At 43.4% G+C, this 26,098-nt stretch overlaps 1 protein-coding gene across 1 annotated transcript in view; it reads left to right on the top strand.

Moving 5' to 3' along the window:
- The window catches only part of LOC138568813 (polyunsaturated fatty acid lipoxygenase ALOX12-like), a 265,719-nt gene that overhangs the window by 107,501 nt on the left and 132,120 nt on the right, over window positions 1–26,098 (top strand). Inside the window, exons 6-8 of the mRNA XM_069646585.1 lie at window positions 12,526–12,698; window positions 19,226–19,369; window positions 23,463–23,666. Coding sequence (XP_069502686.1) covers window positions 12,526–12,698; window positions 19,226–19,369; window positions 23,463–23,666 — 521 coding nt within the window. The remainder of the gene's footprint in view (window positions 1–12,525; window positions 12,699–19,225; window positions 19,370–23,462; window positions 23,667–26,098) is intronic.

Raw genomic sequence — 26,098 nt, 5'->3', positions numbered from 1 at the left:
CAAGTTCTCCGACTAAGATTGGTCCTCTTCCATCCATCCCAAGACTAGCCAAGTTGCTGGGCAGAGTAAGCACAAGGTATCGAGGGGAGGGCACTACATGGGTTGAAATATGACTGATGAGACGATGTACAAAATAGAAACTAGGAGAGTAGATTCAGTGAGCCAAGTTTTGGTGGGCTTATTCATGGGTTGTTTTACTAAGGTCTGGGTCAGTTAACAGCATATGGCAAATAACTGATATAGAGAAAAACTTTCTTTTTTAATAGGGTTATTTACATGATTGTGCCAACAAAACTCGAAGGATAACCTATCCTAGAGGACAGGCTAATAGGGTTCACCAAACCTGCGGCATCACGTCTCCTTGAGCTCAGCTTACCATGGTTCAAACACTTCCACAGGATAACTTCTCCTTGATCCCAACAGTACCTGGTTTTGTAAACCCTGTCTGGTGTCCCTTTCTGAAGAGGGTTATTGGGTTCATAGTGAGTCATAGTCCTGAGGTTTTAATTCGCTTAACACTACTTTCTTGTCTTTTGGTTTTGTAGGGATAAGTTTTTGTATTTATTGTATCTATTGTCATTTATAGAGTGCTTTCACCAAAGCGCTTGCTCAACATCAATGCCAAAGTGGTACATTAAAACGCCATTTTAACAGAGAACAAGCTATCAAGCATAACCTAGTTTATTGAGAAGAGACAGAAAGAGAAAGAGAATTATCTTTAAGTAGAGAACGGACAATAGGAAGAGAAGAAGCGGAAAAAATATGAAAAGGTAGGGCATTGCAATGTTTAGGTTCAAGCAAGTAAAAAGTGCATGACAGCAAGTTTGAGCATGGGGGGGAACAGACGCGGATAGGAGAAATAAAATGTAGGGCAAAGAGAGCAAAAAAAAGGAGGAGACTAAATAGGTGAGATTGAGGGGGTGCTTGACAATGTAAAAAAAAAAAATATATATATACTGTGCATAATTAGTGGAAAAGTATGCAATAGTGAAGCAGAGCTAATGAGCAAAGAGGAGAAAGGCAAACAAAAATGATAGAAGCATTACAAATACCTTAAAGTGGGACTAGTGCATAGATGGGGAGACCGACCAGAAGTGCAGAGCAATAGTCAAAATGTCAAGAATGGTTGAATTGTGGTGTTACTGTAAATAAATAATTGAGCTGCCTAAGCCAAGTTTGAGATATGGGCCTGAAAGAGAAGGGTAGAACATGAACCAAAGATCTTGTTTCGATGGCACGCACTGAAGATTATAATTGTTCTTTTATAACGTGCTTAATACCGGAGACCAGTTTAGAAGCACAAGACTGGGATTCAAACCTGTTGTCTTGCATCCAACACACAAGCGTTGCCATGAGTTATCCTCCGGGCCTTGATGTGAAGGAGGGGAAAATGATTGAGCCTAGTAAAGAGCTGACTTAGTTTCACAGTGGGGACAGTAAAGGGCTGCAGCTTTTGAGGGATTAAGGTAAAGTGTAACAGACAATAGCCCAGTCTGAGAGTTGATAGACCTGATGAAAGAGCAGAATGAAGAGAATCTGATAACCAAGGCAAAGAATAGATGTCTATCATCTGCATAAAAGTGACACAATAGATGAAAAGAGGGTATGATATTAGAAGTGATGTATAAAGGGAAAAAAGCAAAAGACCTAGTATGGAGCCTGAGCTATGCGGTCTAGTCTTTTGGGTGTGGCAGGCCTGGGACTATTTTACCTGGACTACTTTACCTGAGACTATTTAAACCACACCCAAACAGCAGAACACGCTTCGTGTTATTCTGCTGTGGGCAGCGTAATGCTCACCGTGTCCAGTCCTTTGATGCCACTTTACCTGAAACCAAGGACCTGCAGAGAGAGAAAGAACACTACGAAACATACCTGGAATAGTATACGGTCTTCAATCCATCTCTGACTTAGGTTCCACTTACCTGAAGGTACGAACTCCATCCAGCACCGCATGCATCCTGGAACACCATAACCTGAAAAGAGGAGGAAGAAGGACAGCATTAATAAGCGTTTACTCCCGTTTCCTCCCGAACAAAGAAAGCCACGCGATTCTTACCTGGGTAGTCATCTCCTGGTTAGTATCATTGCTGGAACATCACAGCGCTTGGCGAGGAACATCGCGACCTGCAAGGAGAGAAAAGACACAGGTTAGCAATATAAAAGGTGAAACGGCGCATCGTGCATTACTCACCGGACAGCATTGCGCACACTGTGCTTTCGTCTACCGGCCCATACTCATCTTCAAACTGCATGACAACACCAAAATACCTTTCCATACCTAAAAGGAAAGCAGCAAGACATTATTATTCGAACTAAGGGGAACATAAGAACTGCATTTAAAGACTGTAAAGCAGCAAACCTACGGCGTCGCAGAAGGCCTGGATTCCCACAGGGGGTTTGCACCAGTAAAGTAACTTGGTCGCTTCTCGCCCCCCATGTCTACGCACCCCTGCCACGAGGAGCAGGACGGAGAATCCACCTTTTACAATATTAAGTTGAGGAGAAGGCCTAAGGGGAGGAAGGAGTTGAGGCCAAGGGAGGTGGGAAAACATACAGACAATCTGGTATTGAATCCAGCGCTCCTATGTTGCAGACCCATCTTTAACCAGAGGCCTTACCAAGGAACCGGGAGAGGGTTCGAGAGGGCAAATCATCCAACCAGGGCTGGGTGGCATCCCCGTAGATGCCAAGTGAGCGTAACAGTGAGCCCTAGGGGGAAAGAGTACGAAAGAATATAAGAGAATGGAATGATCCACAGTACCGAGTGTAGCAGAGATAATTAATCGAGAAAAGATTAAAGTTTTGAATGACGGGCAGTGAGTAAGGAATTAATAGCATGGAGGAGTGCCATTACAGTAGAATGGAGAGAGCGAAGTCCTGACTGGTGTGCTGGGAGAAAATCATGCAAATTAATAAAAATGGATAATTGTGAGTAGACTACCCTTTCTGGAATCTCTGAGAGGAACGGCAGAATGTAAACCGTACGAAAGATGGAAGGCATGGAAGAGCCAAGGGATGGTTTCTTCAGTATGGGAATGATGGTAGCATATTTATGCTCAGAAGGGAATATGCCAGAGGATAAAGAAAGATTACAAATAGTTACGTATGGAATCATCAGAGCAGGGACTCTTGGAATAATAGTAGATGGAAGAGGATTTGATGGGGCAGCAGGCGGTCTAGGGTAGAATGAGTAGCAGAAGTAAGAGCATTACCATTCCAGAAGTTAAAAAGCTGTCTGATCACGCTGAAATCTACTTCTCGTCCTCTATGCAGCAGAAGATCCTTACCCAGGTTCATCAGGCCCCCGGGCACCTGCATGATAGGCCTCGAAAGGGCTGAAGTTTGTATGTGGCCAGGCTGAGAAATCCCTAGAATATCCACCAGGCAATTGATAATTTTGGCCTTGCTTTTTATGAGTGGCTGCACATGTGAGGGGGCAGGATTTATTTACTACATTTGTTTACTGCGGCAGAACATGGACTGAGCTCTCATAATGCTCCTTCGCTATCTTGGATTAGATACGCATTGTTTGTGTTTGTGTGTTGCCGGGCCCTTGCAATGTCTCCTGCTATTCGAGACATTGCAAGGGCCCAGCAAAGACTTGAGAAAAAGTGCATCTTACGCTCCCCTTTATCAAGGTACACGGGAGATTGCATAAAAAGAGAGGATGGATTATGGCAGCTTTAAGTAAGAAGTGGGGGATGCATGTCGGAGAGAGGAGTTCATGCTGTTCAAAATGACTTCATTTGTAAGGGGAGATGGTTTGGATGAAGGAGAAGGGAACTTGTCAAATGGCTACTTTAAGAGAGTGGATGATGTTGACAGTTAACAGTTGAAGGAAGTAGCAGTTGCATTGAGGAATCTGGTGGTTTTGTATACTTTGTGGTAGATTGTGGAATAGAACAACCATGGGCATATGCTCTAATTTTTGGTTTCTTCTATGGTTTTGAGTTAGCCTGATATGGTGACGAAAATGTTGTTTGCAAGTTCTGCTGGGTTTAAGCTTTTGAGGTTTTAGGCTTTGTGACAAATCCTTTCTGGATTGTGGATTATTTCTTTTCTTGGTAATGCGTTTTGTGTGCACCAAGGTACGGCTGCTATTAAGTTTGTGTGCTGAAGACTTGGTTTTGAGGTTATAGTGTGGCCGAAAAGGGTTGTCTTTGATGGTGTGCAATGTTCTGTTGACATCGAAGAGTGAGATGTGTGCTTGTTGCAGTCCACCAGTGGGGTAATTTCGGAAGGATCGGAGGTCAATTGTTTTTTCCAGCCCTGTAAACACTTATGAAGGACTTGCAAGGAGGGAATGTGAATACTACCAACTCAAGATTGCAAACCCATCAGTTGGCATTTATGGCAGTGTGGCTAACTCTTCTCTTGTTCGGCTCACTGGTTAACGGGTTGCCATAGTTGCATCAGACATGACATATTGACAATGTACTGTATTATCAGACAGGATGAAATGCACTCGCAACACCCCTCGGTAAGAGTTCAAAGACCATGGTTGTGGATGTGCCCCTTCGGGTACTGCTGCAAGGGCGGGTGCTTTCCAGGATCACATTGCTTTCTTGCTTACGCCAAATCAATAAGAGAGCCACTAATATGTGTAACATCAACATACATTATAAGCTATTTTACAGAACTTTTTTTGTATTTATTTGATTTATTTTTGGGTTTTATTAAGCGCACCAAACCCACAGGCATCTGGGTACTGGTTACATGGAGATTTTGGTTGCAAAAGGTTGCAGGCAGGAAATGCATGTAGGTAATTTTATTACATTGTGCACCCTGAGGCCTTCAAGCGAGTTGGCGTGTAATATAATAAAGAAAGATAATAGTGTACATTAGTTATTTACAGGTACATTGAAAACATTGGTTACATAAAATGGTAAAGTAAATGGTGCATACATTTGTCTAACGCGTCATATCTAGTTTGTATTAAGTTACATTTCGAAGGCTATGTACTCGTATTGTCTGCTAGAAAAATGCAGATTGCCAGGACTACATATTCAGGTTCACAGAGAGGAATTTCCTGAAGAATGCCCTTTTGATTAACTGGTTAGGTTAATCTGCATATCCTTTGCACTCTGGTTGTTTTAGGAATAATTTGTGAATTAGAAGCAGAGTTCTCATTGATCCCACCTAGCCATATTGCCTTCCTGTTTAGGTCCATATCAAGTGTTGCTAAGTCCTTTCAGGCCAATTACTGCCTACACCAGATTTGATGCTCAGAATGGTTCAAAATGCAGAGTTGTCTTCATTATCGAAATCTGAGGGGTCATCTTGACACCTGAGCCCCTAAGGACATATCACTTTAACTGGTCACCTGACTATATGGAACTTCAGAGGCTAGAAGGCATTTTAGAAGACCACAAATGGTATTTGAAAGCAAGGATTTCTTGGAGCAGGGGATCCTCAAAGACGTGCAAATCAGTTGGGCCTGCCATGGCAATGGAAAGAATGGGCAGTGTTGGGTTCCTTCCAGTTGTTAGAAACCTGGTGTCCTGAAGTACGTGCAGAGCCTCAGACTACAGGAACCAGCAGAGCTTCCTCACAATTGTTTAGGTTTCTTCTTGTGTGCTTCTGAACATTTCCTGGTGGACACCGACTTCTTTTGTCCCTTGTGACAAGGCAAGGCAGCAGATCCTCCATTTATATGGGAAATTGTGTGCAGAGCCCCAAATTGCAGAGGTGTATTTAAACTTTTCTGGCCACACAAACTGAGAGGATGCACACATCAACTCGTGCTGGCTTCTTCCTGAGCTTTTCTTAGATGTTTATTTATCATGCGCCAAAGCCTGCAGGCATCAGATCAACACGAGAGACAATTCAGAAAGACGGGATAGGCACAAGGATCCGGACCAAGCCATTTAGTCGCATTACTAAGTTTTAGGCTTTTCCAGAACAGCAGGTTCTTTTCCTAGTGTAGATTTGTGGGCGGTGTTCCAGGCGCAAGCGGCTTGAACTGGAAAGGAACAACCATTTCCCCCTTACTCGTCTAACCTTTGGGCATATCAAGTGCCCATTGTGACTCAAACATAAGGGGCTACTAGGTTGTACTGTTCAAGGCTTTGTTTAAGATAGGAGGGTACATTCCCATAGAGCCATTTATGAGTTAAGGTATTTACCTTGAAATGCATTCCAGCGGCTACTGGTAGCCAGTACAGTTCTTTCCTAATGATGGAGATATGTCCCATCTCGGGTATGAATCCCAGACACTGTTCACAAAAAGGTCCTATCTTGTACCGGCAACTGCAGCACTCACACTCCATGGCAGGCAGTATGCATGAGCCCTACATACGCTTGCACACTAAGATGGAGTAAAGGCAGAGCTGGGTGATGGTGGTATAAGCCCCAACGCTTCCACTAGGTAACTGGTCAGATCAGCTGCAGGTCCGGTTGGACTCTTCACCTCCCTGTCTCGTTCTCCTTGGTGAGTCATAACGGCCTTGTACCTAAAATAACCTATCCTACTCTTCTTTCATGCAGATTCTATTCTTCGCCCACTCCTGTGCCTTCTCCATGTCTCCCCATGTGATTATACTTCTGTTCTTCTTTAACTCTTCCCTTTCTGGCTTGTAAAGTGTCTGTTCCTCTTCCCCTCCTCCAACCTCCTTCTTTCCACCTAGTTTGTTCCCAGCCACATCCTGGGTATCCTCCATGCTCTTTACTCTTTCCTCCTGACGTTTCCTCCAAACACCTCCCGGTATGCTCCTCCTCTACTCTGCTAGGGTCTTCTAAACCACCCCCTTGTGATCTACCACCCTCCTAGTAGTATCATCTCTAGCCCCTTCTCCAAAGTACTCCTCCTCCCTCAACACCTCTGCTATTTCCCTCCTACTACTAGTCTTTCTTATACCTCAATCCTGCTCTCACTCCTGACTTTCTTTTGGTTACCTCTAGCTTCCACCCACCTGCTCTACCTTGATCACTGGATCATTTGTCCATATATATATATATATGGGGGATGGAGGGCTTGGGGGTGGGGGGATCCTCCAAAAATAAACAGAGGGTTTTTTCGATGAAAAAAACGGATTGAAATTTCACCCATCGATTAAATGACATAGAACCGTCCACCGTTCACAAATGTGCCATCTTCTTCCCAACTCGCCCACATCCTTCTCCTTAATCTCCTAAGCTTACGAGTATATAGGGGTTTGACCCTGTAACCACATTTTGGTGTGCGTTGTAATAAAGTTCATTCTGATAAGTTGTCAGAACTCGTCCACTCAAGGTACTTGCTCGCGTAGTGTGAACGACAAGTTCTTCTGACCAATGTACCCTCTGAGTGGAAGAACACCCAGAGGAGTCTAGGAACACCAGGCGCAGGCTGGAAACGACTTCTTGAGATAGAACACCAACACGGTCCGTAGATTGTCGTTAAGGTGACGGGGCCCAACGTAGACTGTAACACGGGATAAACACGCAATGAATAACTCCAGAAAATGTTAAGCCACGGTTAACTCAAGTAACAATTCTGAATCCAAGGACCCAGAAGAGTGATATCTTTCTGCGTATCAGCGTCCCTGCAGAAAAGGCAGGATACGTAAATACTCAGATGTCAATAGCAAGGAATTACAATGAGAGTGTAAACGAGACCTACCTACCAGTGTCCCACAGGAGAAGAGGTTCCAGAAGTAGCCCAGCTGTTGTAGCGAAGCAAGGGAGACTGCCCCGACGACACGTGGATGCCTGATGCTAAAGTGATCCATGTCACAAGTCCCAATGGGATCACTGGACCCGACGGCACGAGGACGCCTACAACAGGAAGCACAACACACTACCGGCAGTCTCAAGTCACTGTGTGTGTGTACATGTAAGGAGGGGCTACCAACAGACCAGGCAGGAAGAACAGAGTCCAAGTATCAAGACCAGTATACCAAAATCCAAACACAATCCAGGTAGTAATCCAAGAGGTCAAATGAGCAGGAATATACCAAAACAAAACATGATCCAGAAGAAGGTCCGTATCGCAGTCCGAGTCAACGCACGTTCCAGGCAGAGGAGAACAATCCGTAAGAAAAGGCAATCCATGTTCAAGGCAGAGTTGGCATAAAGAGAGTAGTAAATCATGGGGCATCCTAGAAGCAAAACCAGAAAAAACAGAAGCAGTAATCAGCAACGAAGGAATCCCAAACAAACAGGCACACAACGAGCTTCCGTGGAGCTGCAATCGGAAGCACAGGGTTAAGGAATGGCTCACTTATTGGGCAGCGAAGTCACGTGATCGAGGAGACTGGAGCGGAACAATGCATGAACGTAATGAGGCAGCCAATCTCCATGGCAACCTCCAATGCTCAAGCAGTCTGGAACGGCCTGTGACGAAGACCCGTGATCGGCTGTTGCTTACATCAACAGCGGTGCGCTCTTTCGTGTTGCTGTGATGTAACTTGGCAGCAACACCGTCCGTTGGTGGGTCAATGGAATCACTCTTGCCAACGACATTGGAATGGACCGCTTGGCGAGCGTAACGTTTCCTGACATAGGTTTAGCTGTGTTAGTTAACAGGCTTTGTGCTATTGATTCCTACAGGGTATCTCTTTGATGCAGGTCTGCTTTCATAAGGCGTGTGTGTTTGCAAGACAGAATTCGGGATTAATTGATTAATTGATATTATATGGTATATTCTTGCAGGATGCATACTTTCTACTGCATAACCATTCCTTTTCCTGATTTTAGCTTTCTTGTGTCAATGTTTTCTATGCACTTTGGACATAGTAGACATCCTTTTTCTGGCAGCCCTCACAATACACCTTCTGGGCTGTTTAGGCCACAAGCTTGTTCCATGTGGGCTAGTGATGTTACTCCTGCCATGAGATCCTTCAAGTGCTTAAGGGCATACGGCACACCAGTGTGATAGTCCCCTGTCAATTTGCAAGAGCAATCCTTCCTACACCACCTCCAGGTCCACCATTGCATAGCAGGCATTAGTATCTGGCCTCCATGTCCACCCTGCCTTTTACCCTGAGAGCCAGGCATGGTACTTTGTCATATACCTTGGCCCTTAGTGACATATACCTTGGCACTTAGTGACTTTTTAGGGTCTTTCATGAGGCACAGTCCGTATCTGTGTCATTGAAGTCCTCAGATTGGGGAAAAAGTGATCAATAACAGCCAGGGAAAATTAGACCTACTCGGGGCCATGTGCAGACAACTGCTGCCATGATGACCCCAGCAGCCCTAGACACTGTGCTTTTCCAAGGGCTCGAGCCTGAAAGATTATCCCCATTATTTCTTCTATAATTGATGTCCTTTTCTTTGTTTCTAACATTTTAGTTCAGCTCTCCTGCTGTACTCTGGTATGTCCTGTTCGGACACAATTGGGGCTACAAAAATTGTAAGAGGATCTGTTTAACAATCCAGCCGACAGTGCTTAAGCAGCACTCTTTGGGGCATCTAAATCTATATATTATCCAGACATCCCAGGTGACCCAAAGAATGTGAAACTAAAGAATACACATATAGGGATCCTTATTGTGGTGAGTACCTTGTATTTTCCTCCGTCAGGTCAGTTGACGCTCTCGGGGGCGTAATTTTTTCTCTACCCAGTTCTATGAGCCTGTCCTTCGTGCTCGTGCCTTGATGTAATATCCAATTTCCTGCTGACCTTTCATTCCCGTCATAATATTGTGTTGAATATATATATATATATATATATATATATATATGCTTACATGCTTCACCTACTGATAGCTATTCACTGATTTTCATAGACATGTGCTAGTTCTGAATGTATACATAAATATTTATTTTAATGTTTTCGATTTTCACATCAATGAGTTCTTTTCTTTGTTATTCTTTGAACATTTTCAATTGGCATTAAATCATTAAAGTGCATTTATGACTGTATTATTGTAATTATTGAGCACGGACCCAGCTTCCAGAAGCAACAAAGCACTTTGTAGAGGTATACAACAATACAGATACATAACAAAGCAATTTTCAGAGGTAACAGAACAGATATACAGCGGGGGATAGGATATACAGGAGCACAGAGGAGGGGTACACGTGTACTGGGTGGGCAGGAAGGTGAGGGGTGAGCGACTTCTGGCGAGGTGGCGCGAGAGGCAACATGCAGGGTTAGGTCATAACAGGAATGAACCAGTCATATTGGGACTGGCAGGTATTCGTTGTCTTGGAACGTGATTTGAGTGATTGATGGGTATTCCTTTCAGGCAATCCCACAAGATGATCATTTCCCGATCTGCACTCCCCTAACTCCCCCGGAAGAGCACTATCTGTTTACTGATCTGCCTTTGAGTTAAAAAATTCCTCTTCCATCTTTCAGAAGATGGTGAACTAGGTCCTATCTGGCTAGCAAGACTTCTGCATTGGTTTTCTCGATGATGTTGCAGCAGCATTTAACCACACCTGGGAAGACCATCTGCTCCATCCAAAACAAATGCACGAGGCCATGCAGAAAGCTAGTTTGACTATCAAGGCATCCGAGTGCCAGATGGCGCAGGGGGCTGTGACTTATGTAGGACACCAGTGGGAGATGCAAGAAGCAGCCTCTTCAGTCAAAGGTGCAAGTGGTGCAGGAATGGGCATTTATTGCCAGAGACCCATGTGAAGGCAATCGTTGGTCTCACTGGGAATTACCATTCTTTCTTCTAGGGCCTTTACCTTGAATGATCTGACATCCAAAAAGATGCCAGAGAAAGTTAATTGAACCTCTGCCGGCTTGTCCATGACATCAGTTCTAAAGATCAAAGACTATGGACAGTAATTCTTCATCCAGACATCAATGTGTGAATTCAAATTGGAGCATTTTCAGCACAGCTAAACTCTGAAGGGCTAGACCAACCCATCACCTACATTATCAGGCGCTTGACAAAAAGATAAGGAAACTGTGCCACATATGAGAAAGAAGCCTGTGCTGTAGTGTGGGCTGTGCGCAAGCTAAACCCCTACATATTTGGGTATCACTTTTCTGTCTAGAATGACCAAGTTCCACTTTATTGAGCACATTCTTATGGCTTTCTATACTAACTATAAATGTGTAGGGTTGGTATGAAAAGGTAAGTAAAAATGAGGGGGGGAAAGGAGAAGAAGGGGGACAAAATAGAGACCTGTCCGGGAAAGTATCCCCCCTTTTAAAAAATAAAAAAAATAAAGGGTCGTCAAAATGGAAAGTCACAAATGTTGCTCCTTTTGGGAGAGTCAACTAAAAATTGCATCACCCTTCTGACAAAACATAAAAAATCTTTTTATTTTGTGATTTTCATATTCCAGGTTGTATTATAACTCAGATGAATGGTTCTCCTTTTATTGACCTATAAAGCAAAAAAGGCAGATTTTGCTCCTCTTTTGACTACAGATTGCACCCAGATATCCAAGGCAAGCACAGAGGTACCTTCTTTAATTTTCTGGACGGCAGTGATTTATTGAACTGGCTACAATCTGCAGAGTGACTTCACATTTTCTCATAGCACTTTTACTTGGATTTTATTTGGCTTGTGAAACATTCAGAGATGATCCTGTAGGCCAAGAAGCACTGAGGGTATTGCTATTTGGATTGTGTACCTCTAGCCAACCTCTTTTGAACAGTTATTATGTGATGCAATGTGTAATCTGGACACACATTTTCCATATTCCATGTTAAAAAATAAGTTACTTAACTGTAACCTTTGATTTATAACTTGGCATCGTTTCTAGAATACTGCAGAACTCCTGAGGAAGTGATGGGAAAAGTGTAGCTGTTCTCTGGATACTGTGGAACAACAAGGACTGTGAACGTTGCACCAAAACAATGGTGTTGGTAGGCTCCTGCCTTAGCCTGCTTTTAGACCCCACCAATGCTAACAGGAACTTTAAAACACTTAGCTTCTATAATTGCTTGTACAGTGCAAGGGCTAGACTCCAAGTCTCTGGGGTCTAACAACTGAATCACAGCAGTGGCAGTGTTGCTCTGTTATTCAGATGAGTGAGTCTTCATATGTTTTTAAGGACCATTCCTGTCCCAACTTCAAGCTAGCAAGCAATATAAAGTTCCTGTGTATCCAAGAACTATGCCAAGCCTCAAAACTAGAATGTGTTTAACTTTTATGATTTGGAACAAAAAAGCAGTAATCTCGATTAGTAATTGATAGTTTACATTTTGACTATTATTATTACTCTGTGACAGTCCCATAAAACTAAATAAAGCGTAAGATGGGTTGGAAACCACAGACGATAAACATTCTACTGTGGTGGTATCTGCATACCACTATAGGAAACATGATGATTCTGTCACTGGCATGTCTGTAGAGTATTCAAAAGCCAGAAAAGTAGGGCCTCAGAAAAACAAATGCTTGTATCTTTTTCTGCAATGGCATAAATAGTACAGTTCCATTACTCGTCTCCTCTCGCTCCCAGCTCTGCATCTGAGTATAGTGGTGATCTGAATCTATGGAGGCTGAATGGGAAGTGTTGCTTGCTACTAGGGGACAGAACAGATAACATTGGATGCTAAATGGGAGGTTTTGCTTGCTACTGGGGTACAGAAGGGGTGACATTGGAGCTGAACGTGTCCTTTCTCTGCAGAGTATGTGATGAATCACTGGAAGGAGGACTGGTTCTTTGGGTACCAGTTTTTGAATGGACCGAACCCATTGCTGATCCGAAGCTGCACCAAGATTCCAGACAAGTTGCGCATCTCTGAGGATATGGTTGTACCTTTTCTTAAGGGTGGCACCTCTCTGCAGGAGGAGATTGAGGTAAAGCTCTCCATTTGTTTGATCACTTGTTCTTTTATTAGTCCCGGGAGGATGGCTCAGTGGCAACATGCTCGCCTTGGAAGCAAGACGACAGGAAGCAACACAGGTGTAATCCCTGGGCCCGTGCTTAAAAACCTCTGTGTATTAAGTGCGTTATAAATAACCTACCATATCAATATATCTACTAGGGGTGTCCATGGCAAACATGGGAGCATCCACAAATATAGAGGATGCCCTGCCCCTATGGGCTCATGGAGTAGCTTTCTATGTTGATTTCATTCAAGGCCACAGAGAATGTTCAACATTTGCTTTGAGATTGATTATTTTAGGCATGTGCCTTGTTGTGGAGCGAATGGGTAGTGGGGGAGTGGAAAGTAAATTCCAATATGTGTGGCATCCCCCAAATGGGGGTTTGTTGTGAGAAATGCATGCACAGTGGGTGAGTGAGCAGCGTACAGTAACAGTTCAAAGAGTCAGTGGTGAGAGATAGAGCTCTCAGCACACAGGACGTACAGTAACACAACACGACACAAAAGAAAAGAGGGTGACGGATCTCTCAAGAGAGCTTACATGAATGACCGTCGGACAGTCACAGGGATTTGTGTAGAATATTCAGTAGCACAGGTTTTGCCCTATTCCACATACTTCACTCAATTTTATAGTCTTCGTCGTTATCAAGATACCCTCATCTGAGAAGGAAGGCCCCGTCCTGCCACTAGACAGGTGTGTCTTTTGGACTGTTCTTACCTGGATTCCAAAACCTTTTCCCAGATGCATTCTAATTCAAGGCTTTATCAGCGATGTACCTAATGTTTGTTCCTCCTTGGACTCTAGGTCTTTCGGGGCCAGAGTGCAAGATAAACTCTTTTTTTCCCCATGTAACGCAGCAAGTTGGGTAGGCTCTCTTGTTGGTGACAGCCTTTTGTAAGTCTAGTGGCGTACACCTTCCCAACACCCATTTGTTGTCCCGAATGGGAACTCCATGTAAAATCCTGTAGCCTGTAAAAGTTAAACAGGGAGGCCTCCACCAACAGGTTAACAGAATGTTTGAATTAAGTAAATCTTGGGTTCCCTTCCCTGACCTTTTATTCCTTTAAAAGTGTAGGTTAAGTTTGCTTAGCTTGTAACGCCTGAGGACAGGTCTCAAAGAACAGAGTAAGATGACAACCTGAAGATGGTTTGTGAGAAGGCCCTGCCTGAAACTCAAAATTGCCAAAACCGTTCTGCTAACGAAGCTCTGCCCCATTACTGACTGTACCAGACCTCAAATAATGACAGACATATCAAGTGTTGGTCTCTTTTTGTCTGATCCAATGATATTGAAAAAGTTGCAAGATGACACATGCCGTCAGGAAGACTTTCTGCCTGTCCCTGGTCAGACCTGACATGAAAAGGCAAGTGGTCCACATATCTGGCGATGCATACTCCTCACGAAGCAAATAGACATCGGCTCAAATCACAACTTGCCTTCAAAAAGAGCACCCGCAAACAATCTTTCTCTAGTCACGCACCCACCTTTAGAAACTCGATCCCAATATTAACTCGGAATGCCCCTGAATTCTGCAAGTTAGCAAATTTCTCAACAGGGTTTTCTCAACATCATCTGACCAAGGACTAATTCCAATGGATGTACAGTGCGATGCATAGACCTTAACTCACAGTATTGCCCTTCTGTAAAAGATGCCAGCCCAAACACTGGCAACCCACACACTATACAGCTCTCTACTGCTCTCAAGCTAGGTCTGCGCTATAAACAATAAAATAAAAAAATAATTTGGCGTCAATGAAACCAACAGCATTAAAGACAGTCTGGTAAAGACCCCGGATCAAGGTAAAGCTATGCAAAAGTAACCCAAAGTGAACATTAGCATTCTGTAGAGCATGTTGACATGCCTCCTACCTAACATGCTATTACTGGAACCAATCTGCACCTTTGTGTACTGAAAAAGCACCTATATAGAAAAGGACAGCTGTATCTCATCCCAGATTCAGTAATTAAGCTCTTCAGCATAATCACTTCTACTGTGTTTCCATAGCTGTGCTCTTTATAAAAGATCTTCTACTGCACTGGAATGGTCACCGGAGAACTGAGACATGGAAACTGCTGTGGATCTATCCTCTGCCCCAAAACCCAAGCATTGACTGGTCATAGTTGGAAAAAGCTGAATATAGCTCACTGTGGAAGACGCTACATGGCCCTGAAGCAAATATCCTTAACGTAGGCCCTTTACTTAATAAAGGAGGATCCACTCCATTGTCCTGCTCAGCCAATCAGGAGCCTCTTGGTATTTCTATATGTATTCAAATGGGTACAAAAATTCCTATTTACACATACCACATCTTATTCCACTAATAGGAATATTGATATATATCATGAAAGAAGGATAAGATGGTACACTTTCTCTACTTGAAACCCTCTTTCTCCCCCATCAATTAGAAACCTCTGAAAGAATTTCCAGGCATTACACGTCTTGACAACAAAGACTGCGTGCAACATTCCGAATTTCAAAAAACATTCTTGTTTTATTCAAAATATAAAACATAAAAACTATCCTCACCTAACAGTGTAAATACTACCACTAAAACCTACAAAATCTAAAAAGCTAGGCTTCAAATGAAACGCGTACCCAAGACACAAACGAAATCACATTTCACAATACATAGAAAAAACCTAAATGTGTCAATAAAACAACCTATAATCCCAACATGTTTCTGTTCTTCAAAGCCCCTTTCGGGCGAACATTCTTCAGGGGAAACTTTAAAACATCCACAATTCTTCTCAACACCGTGTTGAATGGGTAGTTTCAGGCAAATAGCCTGCAAGGAAAAGAAAAGAGGAAACTAATCAGACCCTCAGGGGAGGGGGTATTACCAAATGTAAAAGTGGAAACGGCTCAAAAAAGGGAGCAGCTCCACAGAAAGGTCTAAAAATCAAATCAGACCACTTAGATTTACCTTAATATGGTGAACCTTCAATGCATGTCCGTGAATGACTGATAAGCTAATTTTTCTTCATTGAAAAACCAAAACTCTTCAAAAGGCATCCCAATCCGCCGAGATATCGTCACACCTAGGGTAGACACATCAAACTGCCAATGAGCCATCCATACTGTCACAGCCACAGGTCATTACAGAATAACAGTCAAAAATGTTAAAAATATGACAGAAATTACCTTTACTAAAGTGAAGAAACCCACAATGTGGGGCACAGGGAAGAACTCCCTTGTTCAGACAACCAAATCCAGTCCACAGATGACTACAACAATGACAGTGTCAATCTGTAATATAAAACGGGGCGATCACTAACCGACTCAAAACCAGCAACATGCACCGATGTACCACGGAAACCCGGTGCTAGAATTTAAAGCCTCCAAATGTTCCAAAAGGATCCCACATGTACACCAACCATGGTCATGCATACAAAAGTGGTGCCATCCAAAAGGATACTCCACAAAAGAGGATTAAGTATTGACATGCTGACCGTCACAGAATGGCAAGAGGTCATGCAAAACAGCCGTCTACTCGGCAAAGGAAAGTGCGGTAAAGCAAGGATAGAAATACCAACCCCAAACGTGACGTGACTCGTATATTTCAAAGTCAACATGTTTACCTCTATTTTCAGAACGGCATACTCCTCGCTAATAACTCGCGGGGTTTAAACAAGCCGCGTGGCACCCTATATCAAGTGCACCAGTGTTCTCCTGAGCGTAACACGCTCACATCTTCCTTGTAAACCCTAAAAAGGAACTACATAATTCAGTTCGGTACTGGCTAGCCTCATCATGGTGAAAACTAAAGGACTACACTAATTCAGCCGATTACTAACTAACAAACACGGCGGCCATATTTGCATGAAACAGCCCAGCAACAGAAAAACAGTGTTGAGGGAATGGGTGCACAAAAGGGGCACAAAAACAACAACAATGCAGATGTCAGTCAGAGGCATATTGAAATTATAAATATATTCTTGGCAAAAAAATGCATGCTCATAAATGCACAAGATCATACAAGATCACAATTACAACATTTATCATGAAAAAGGTAAATCAAGTCTTTTATATTTGGCTAACCACATGCCAATCAATACTCTCATTAAGCCCCAACACATTGCTTTGCAGTTTGAAAATAATTTTCTGTTCCAGATTCAACAGTTTCTGGTCTGTTTCAGCTTTACTGTGGCCATGCACTTTTTTCAATATGATCCACGTAAACTCATTGCAGCCATGTTTCTTGTCAAGGAAATGTTTTACCAAAGGGGCTGTAATCACTTGATTTCTAATGCAGCTCCGATGTTCCACCATACGGACTTTACATTGTCTATTGGTCTTGCCTACATAGTGTAAGCCACAGGGGCACGTGATTAAATACACAACATTAGATGTATTACAGTTGGTCATTTCATTACACACCCATCTGAGATTCGGCAAAATTAGTATAGATCTGATCTCTTTGGTTTGTGCACACATACTACATTTACCACAGGGAAAATGTCCTTTTATTTCCAATAAACCCCACAACCTGGTTTGTCTCACCAGTGGTGTACTCATTACAGTCACATCCTTCCTAATCAGAATGTTCCTTTTAGATTTTGACTTTTTCTGAAAGGGGGCAAGGTTCCTTTTCCTCTGTAAACCTTTTTCCATGTTTTCATCACAATAGATTTAATTTTGTAAGATAAATTTGAAAAGTATTAACAAAAACAGGACCAATCTCTCTCTTAGTTTTCACATTTTTCTCCAGAAGCGCCTCCCGATTGTTATTATATGCTCTCTTGGAGGCAGTCTTAATCACTCTGGGTTGGTAACCTTTATTTAACAGTTTCTGGGTGAGTGCATCCGCACTTTTGCAGAAATCCTCTTTCCTACCGCTGTTCCTTTTTTAACCTTAAAAACTACCCAAAAGGTAAGTTGGTTTTTAAATGCTTGGCATGATGGCTATTAAAGTGCAGAAGAGAATTCTTGTCAGTAGTCTTAGTATAGGGCTTTACTTTTAACACTCCATTATCATGAAAGATAGTAATGTCTAGAAAGTCTCGAAATCGCATATGCATCCCGTAAATTTCAAAAAGTGATTCTGTTGATTCAACCATGTCACAAAACACTCAGCTTCTTCTCTCGTGCCATCCCATACAATAAGTATGTCGTCTATATACTTCAGCCATTTCCTCAAATGATGAATAAAAGGATTAGTGGCTGGGTATATCACAATTATTTCAAAATATTCAACATAGAGATTGGCTAAATTTGGGGCCATGGCTGCCCCCATGGCAGTGCCCTCTATTTGTTGGAAAAAAAGTACCTTGAAATTGGAAAAAGTTTTAGGTCAAGGCAAATTCTGTACACCATAAAATAAAGGCACTGCTCACAAATACCTCTTGGTATTTCTTCATATTCCCCATACAATACTAAGCAACAGTTCAGTAAATACATGTCCGACCCTCAAGTGCCTTTAAAACCTGTGAACCTTAAACCCCAATTGACCTCAGAAATTGCATTTGACTCTACCTAACTGGTTAAAGAATGCTCTTTAAAACATGAGACTTTCTGGACCAAGACTTCATGCCCCTAACCTAGACTAACCTAGCTTTAACAAACTATAATGTACACTCTCTGATACCTCTGTATTGGCATGGCTTTATTTAAAGGAATACTGTTTTACCCTGTATCCTTGTCTACACTGCTCACCTAGAAACTCGCTTTAATGGCTCGGCCACCGCTACCACAAGGTGAGCAAGGAACGTTTAGGATGCCTAGGTTTGAAAATGCAATGCCAGACCATAGGGCTGGGGGATTCCTCCTAACACAAAACATTGCCATAAAGCAAAGCAAAAGTATTTAGAGTTAATGACAGAAAATAGTGTTGGGTAACACAATGGCACTGATGGCTGTCTGTTATAGCTAAACATGAATATATTGCAAGGCACACTATCCCACTGAAGATAAAAATGTAGTAAGTCGCTAAACGGAGACCAGAGCTAACATTAATGGGCACAACACCTACCTTTTTAAGTTGTGTTTTCTTATATAAACGAGTTTTGTGGATAGTGGATGGATGTAAGCCTTGTTATTTTCAACTGCACTGGTCAGACCCCCAGGTGGTCTGTCAGGGCTCCCTCCTGAATTTGAATAATTGTCCACAACACCTCACCCTACTGCCTTGCCAAGCCTTAAATATTAGCACCAATGGTGATGTACCCTACCTGATTGTAAATGTTCCAGAGAGCCAATCGGGGGAGTCCTGGATCTGCCGGGTTTGGCTAAACCTTCTTGAGCCATGATTCCCCACACTTTGTGCATCCTCTTGTCATTTGTCACAAAGACCTTCAGAACGATGGGCTGGTCGAGGAGAGAAAACCTGTTCATACCAGAAATTTGGGGTCTTGTGATTGTTGTACAAGCCGTCATATCAGAGGTTCATGTCCCTGAAAGCTTGCAGGAACACAACTACACTGTTGTAGGGCTACTATTATTCAACTTAACTATTTCCCCTGTCTAATGTTGTCTTTCCACTCTCACACTAATTTGCAGAAGCGAAGAATATTCCTGGTGGACTTCTCTATTCTGGATTCAATTCCCACCAACGTGATCCAGGGAAAGAAGCAATACCTTTGTGCCCCAATCTGCCTTCTGCACCAGAATCCGGATGGCAACTTAATGCCAATTGCCATACAGGTACTTCTGCGTGGCGATAGTGCCAAAATATTTTCTCTTTACAGATCATTCCTGGTTTAATATTAGGGGAGATTTTCTACAGACTACCTGTGGTGAGATTTTATAAAACTATCCCTTAGTATAGAGGTCCAACTACTAGTATAGGCCTTTTACCACTCAAGGTATTGGTAGTATGGCAGCGCAGCCAGGCTTAACTTAGGAGGGACATGTGAGCTGTAGGTAATTTTAAGGAACTCATGGTGGCAACAGTAAAGTCAGAAACAAGTGATCACAGTTCAAGGCTGTTTATTTAACAATGTTTGCAGGGTGGAAAAAAGCCTGAACTAAAATCATATCTAGGATGGGAACAAGCGTCAACCATCAAATGAAAATAAGGCTGTCCTAGTGGCGTTGTGTCAAATATAAAAAGGCCTATACTAAAAAGAAAACAATTGCCAAACCTTAAAACTAATAAGAAAGGGGTGTGGGATTGTTTTCAAGAAAAGAAAGAAGTGTTCACAAATATGTCAGGATGGGTCAGTTTGGATCTCCCTTCCCCATGTTTTTGTTAGTTTATCATGAGCCTCGATTGCCAAGTCTCATTTTCCTAGAAAGTCTCTTACCTTCGAGGGCCTGATGTATTAAAATAGCAAAACAAAAGTTCCTTCAACAAAATTAGTTTGTTTCTTGGCTTCACTTAAGGTGAGGATTCTTCACCCCTGGGTCACCCTCTTCCGGGCACAGACCCTTCTTCACTTCCAGCCTCCCTCCACCGGGTTCACTATGACTTTTCCTTCCTTCACAAATCTAATGTCCCTTTTTAAAACCGTTCCCCTGGACATCCCTCGGCCCGGTTCACTTTTGTCAACACACTGTTTCTTGAGGAATGCGTCGACTCACTAAATCCCTCTGATGTAAATTGTGTGGCTGGATCCTTTTCTGACATTTTTGTCCTTGATGATCTTTAGAAGACCTGGACTACTCCATTATTCAAAACTGCTAATCTGGGCCTTTCCCTCTGTGCCAACTACTGGTTGATTGCCAAAATAGCCTCCCTCTTAAGATTTTGGATAATGCTGCTTCATGTCAACTTCAAACTCCTATCGAACAAAATATATCACTGGGTGGCAGTCTGGTCTAGAAACTGCCATTCTTGAAGTTGGAGGAGGGGGGGGGGAAACCTGCTTCAGCTGATTGAAACAGACAGATTAGACAGATTAGACATCTTAATGGGGCTTGAGCTGTTGGCTCCCTTCAAGACCCTTGATCAGAATATCTTATTGGAAAGAATGGAGTTAGTGATGGGTATGCATCAGCACTCTAGAGGTTAGTTCAAATCTTTTCTTGATGACAGAGCATTTATGGTTTGACTGGATGGTTTTCAGACCTCCGCTTCCACACTGGAGGCTGATGATCTATATGGGACCTGTCTGTCTCCGATTTAATTTCAACAAATATAGCAACCCTCTCCAGGATCTTCTGTCACTGTAGCTTGTGCCGTTGTATATTGATGCAGATGAAGTTTTTCTGAAGCTCTCCGGTAACCCAACCAAATGCACATATTCAAATGCCCTTTCAGAATATGGCACATTTTTGGGGGGGTTAAATGATGAGCTGTGCTAGTTTGTGATGTGTGGGTTTAAATAGACAGCCCCACCTTTTCGAGCATATTCACTTTTACATGCATTGGAAACAATTTAGATGGGAGTCCCAGATGAATGGCAGAGGGGATAGCAACTCTAATTCGGCCCTATGTCATTGCCTATATCCTTTCACATTCAATTGCCCTTCTTTACCGCTCCTGTTAATTTGCTCAACTTGGGGGCATTTCTGAACATTTTAAAGTGCATCCCAAATTCACCTATGGGACGCACTTTAAAATACAAAGAAAACGAAGGCATTCCCCAGGGCTGTTTGGGACAGGCAAGAGAGGGCTGCGCATTGCATGAGTTTCAATACTGACCATTCACACACGTAGACCAGCAGCGGTACGATTGTGGGTAGTGGCTCTTCAGCCTGAGCTGAGCCTTCAGAGCTTGGTCATTGAGCTCATGCAGCATCTAAAGTTTCAGCACATTGGGCTGATCAAGATTACACAAAGGCATTGGTGGGGCAAAGATTCCGATGTACAGGAATTTTGTAGTGCAGCAAAGCTCAAACGCCGGATTGAAGGAACTAGTGTTCAGGACATACCAAGAATGTGGCTATCATAGTGTTACCGTTTGAATTCCAAATAACTTGTCAAGTGCGTCAATGCAGTAATGACCAAAGTGGGGCGATAAGAGCCGACACTAATGCTAGTAGGGGATGTGGGTCTCTAGCTTTTCCGAGTACACTTGGGGCCTCCAGGGCCAAGATTATGCCAGATGCTCCCAAAAAGAGCGGATGTATAACTTATGACCAACAGCAAAGAGTCTTCGGTGGACTTGCTTGGGTTGCATAGCCACCCTCCAGTCTTCCTACTTCTGATCAGTCCGACAGTCGCTTCAGGAACTGTGAGCCTGCAGGAACCACCAGGAATGTCCGCCTCCACTACAGCTCCCTCTCCGTTTTAAGGTACTGTGCAAATCCGGTTGTCTGTTTCGGTCAGCCGCAGTGAAAGTGTTTGAAATATTTCTCCAATCCGAGGGCTTGTCGTTCTCTTCTCTTTGAACTAAACTTTCTACCACCCAACCTCGTCTGGAATCTGTGCCACAAACTTTACAGCAAACTACATTGAACCTATTATCTTGAGCAAAGACTTTTGAACCATTGACTTTGGCCCTAATCCTTTTTATATCTGATTTTAACCTTGTAGCCCCTCCTTGTTCAATTGCTCTGATTACTTACCAGTTGGTGTTGCCTAATTTCTAATAACTCTGTCTTTCCCTCCCTTTTAAATTGCTGGAGTGCTATCTTGCTCCCACTTCATATTGTGAGCTTAACTTGTCTGGAATTTAAGGGAAGTGGTGTGGTGTATTTATGATTGTGATTTTTATCTTGCTAAGAATAGTGAAATGTTATACAACTGTTGAGTAAATAAATATATATTCTTTTACTTGGAAACCTTGAGTCAGTGTTTGCCAGAATCATTGTTATTGCTGTCCTTTGTGTAACTATTTGTACTGCTCCCTTACTCTTGAGACAAGCCTGGCTGCTCCTCTACTGCTACCACTATAACTGTGTAGTACAGGTTTGTACCAAAGGTGAAATTGTACTGTCACTTGTAGTCTTAATTGTGTGTAGTGTTCCCAAAGGGTACTGCGTATAATTCAGCCTAACAACCCGGACAAAGAATAAGACCAAACCACATGGAGTTGGGTCTCATCAGCTGTTGATCGATAATAGTCTCCTCCTGCTTTTTTTAATTCACACTGAATCCATAAACACTGTCTGGAGCAGAAATGATATGCAATGATTTATTGCATCTGATTAAGCCAATAGTAAGTTTCATAGCCACTTACACGCCGCAGTGACTTCTGTGTACATTGTCAAGAAATAATATCTGCCTGATTCATCCACTTTGTAGCATTTTAGTAAATCAATGCAACAATTTGGGGGTTTTATTAATAAAAAGCTATTCTTTTTAATGTTTATGTGCTCACTAACCTAAAATTGAGTAATCTGATGGACTTGGTGGTTAATGCTTAGGCAGCAATAAACTGATCTCCATGGGTGCACTGTGTCCTAGAGAGGCAGCTATGATGCAGCACATATAAATATCACGACCTGGGTGCAGCTGTACCTTCGTTTCATTTTGTTCATGTTAGACTGGGTAAAAAAACAAATTGAAATCTTACGCTAACATTTAGAAATGAAAACCGAACTCCTAGAATAGTACCGGCTGCTTGCCAAAGAGCAGACCGGGTTATCCGAAGAGATCAGGGTTTCCTGCAAGCAGTGCATGAATATTCATTTAAACACCGCTACGTTTACAACAGTGTGCAAATCTTCACCAGTCATACCAACAACCCATTAAGACCAGTAGCGGCATATGGGATTCCCAACACCCAACGCTTATTCTAAAGCATATCTTTTCTAACCAAGGGAGTGGTCCTCCAACACCAAGGCACTGCTATATTTCACTTTTTAACCCTGCTACCGTGATTTTCTTTGTCTCCTTCTACATTTACAGCTGAATCAGACTCCTGGAGAGGGTAATCCTGTGTTCCTGCCATCCGACCCAGAACTGGATTGGCTTTTGGCAAAGATGTGGGTGCGCTCTGCTGACTTCCAGATATACCAGATCAGCTCACACCTGCTACGCACACACCTCATTGCCGAAGTGCTCTGCGTGGCTACACTGCGCCAGCTGCCATCGCTGCATCCCATCTTCAAGGTACTGCAGTTGAGGGGGGTGCTGGGAGTGGGGGTTGTTCTGCACCTGGGGAAGACCGGGAAAGCCGAAAAGTAGCATTAATAGAGACCATCTCATATGCTCATATGCGGGTACATTTGCTCTGGCACTGAAAGTAATTAACAAGTAGGAAACGGAATCATAACAGTTGAAGGGTGACGCACTCGCCAGGTGGGAAAGAACACATAAGCTTCAGCACGGACAGAGCCTGTGAGGAATCGCCATCTTGCAAGGGTGCAAAGCCCTGCTTTTTTAATTTGTATTATTAAATAATATTATGCAGGTAATTCCATCTCTAAAAGTGTAATCTGCTAATCAGATTTCCCTTTTCCATGAACCCCATGCCAAAAGCTTAGTGTACTTGTGTCCTGCGCCTTCAGTAGCCCAATCCACAGGATCTGCTCTAACCGTCGTGTAGAGCAGGCTCCCAGGTCACAAAATTCCCACTCGACAGTCGCAGCGACACCCAAGCCTCTGCATTGCATGGGAGGCATTTAAGATATGCCCTCCTAAACCAAAACTACAGTGATCATAAGTAACCCATGATAGTGCCAGGATAAACTCTAAAATAAAGCTATGCCTTGGTGTAGGCATAGTGGATGGCCCTACTTATGATCATGGCCACTAGATCTCACTTGATATTGCACATGTGTCAGATCCTGTGAGCCAGCTCTGCTGTGGAAGGTGATGTGTACTCTGGCCAGCTAGTATGACTGGAACCTGGAGGGCAGGTGCCTCCTTTTTGATCTTTGTGAGGCCAAGGACCACCCTTTGCCAGAGACAGCAATACAGCATGCAGCTGCGCAGGGCTCGGGTTTCAAAGTAGAACACCCATTCAAAAGGAGTAGCCTCACCCTGGGGTGCTGCATCCCTAAGGGCCTTTGTTCTTAGTGAGCAGGGAAGGGGAGGATTCCAATAGGCAGGAGCACTATGGTCGATGGAAGGAGACTTCTACTATTTTCTTTCTCTGTCCCTTTCCCTTTCCTCTCTTCTCCACTTCCTCTGGAGCAAAGCACTTTGGGTATGACGACAGAAGGGAAAAGTCCATTCCATCCAAGAACAGGAATTGGACCACGAACAGGCTAGCTGTGGACCAATTACCTGGACACTTTTGTCTTTAAAGTGACTTGAAGGGGTGAGAGATCTCTTCTTTTAAAGATTTGCTCTGAGGCACCTGAGAAGAACTCGTTGTACGCCTTTTGGGATAGCTGCACTTTCCAAAGCCCTCTGTTTGAGGTGAAGAAGGAATGTCCAAGGCAGAAGAGAGCTTGGGCCCCTATCCACTTCCAGGGCACTTTGGGAGTGCCCGTTGTTGTGGACCAGGATCTATCACTCTGCACTGGAATGTCCTAAACTGGGAGAGCAGACCCTGAAAGGAACCATCCTGTCCTTGAGCCCCCTGAGTGGGCCTCATAGCAGCCAGAGGACCACAAGCTGAACATCCCTGTTCTGCCGTACAGAACCGGTCGCACAGTGTTCACCGCACCTTGAATTACTCTGATCAGGGGTTATAACCATTGTTCTGCCCGGCTAGCATTTGAATGGTTGGTTCATTAATTCTACAATCGGCGCACCCAGATCACCCTTTCAATGACCATCGCCCGCTGGCGTGATTCTCCAGCAGTTCGAGCATCGAGCACTCCCAGCTGCTAAAACCCGACTCGACCTGGCCAAACTGAGAAGATCCTGGGATTGCTCCGACCTGCATCGCTGAGAGCCCCCTTTCGACAGCACAGAGCAACTGCATTTACCCTTGCTCATTTGCTGATTGGGCCCACACAATCCAATGTGCCGAACTGAGCTTCATCCTTTCATATCAACATTTGACACTGGGTTCGATATCACCAACCCACCCAAGAGTCCAAACCAGGTACTGCTGACCACGAACTGCTGTCTCGGTCCACTGGGATCCTAGAGATTTGATAGGTCACCTCGCCAATCACAAAAGGATAGGTCTTAGATGAAAGAAGATGCGATTTTTCCAGTCTATGACTTCCTCTTTGTCTTTCACCAGGAGGGTTTTTGTGTAGTGTTTCAGTTTCGTTCTATTGCAGATGCACTGTTGGTACATATAGTTTTATAGAACCTTGATTGCACAGTCCCTTTATGTTGGACTGTTACTGTGTTTGGGTCACTGCTGGAACACATTCACTCCCTCACCCCCTGTTAAGAGCATAGCCTTTCCTCAGCCAACGTTGCTATAATAGGCAAAGGAGGTATATCTCTTAACTGTCCCTGTTTTACCTTTATGATTGCGTTGGGTTTTGGTAAGTGTGAGGGCTGAGTGGGCCATTAAACCCCCACTCATCCTTGTACTCCTGTGGGGTACAATCCAGTTTGTCACAGTGTCTCATAAGCAAAGCAGGACATTGTAATATTAATGGTGTGACACACTCCTGAGCAGGAAAAAAGCA

The sequence above is a fragment of the Ambystoma mexicanum genome, chromosome 1p (assembly GCF_040938575.1).
Source record: "Ambystoma mexicanum isolate Mex_15411 chromosome 1p, UKY_AmexF1_1, whole genome shotgun sequence".
Taxonomy (NCBI): domain Eukaryota; kingdom Metazoa; phylum Chordata; class Amphibia; order Caudata; family Ambystomatidae; genus Ambystoma; species Ambystoma mexicanum.
The sequence above is the reverse complement of the archived record's forward strand: the minus strand, read 5'-3'. Positions and strand labels throughout refer to the sequence as shown.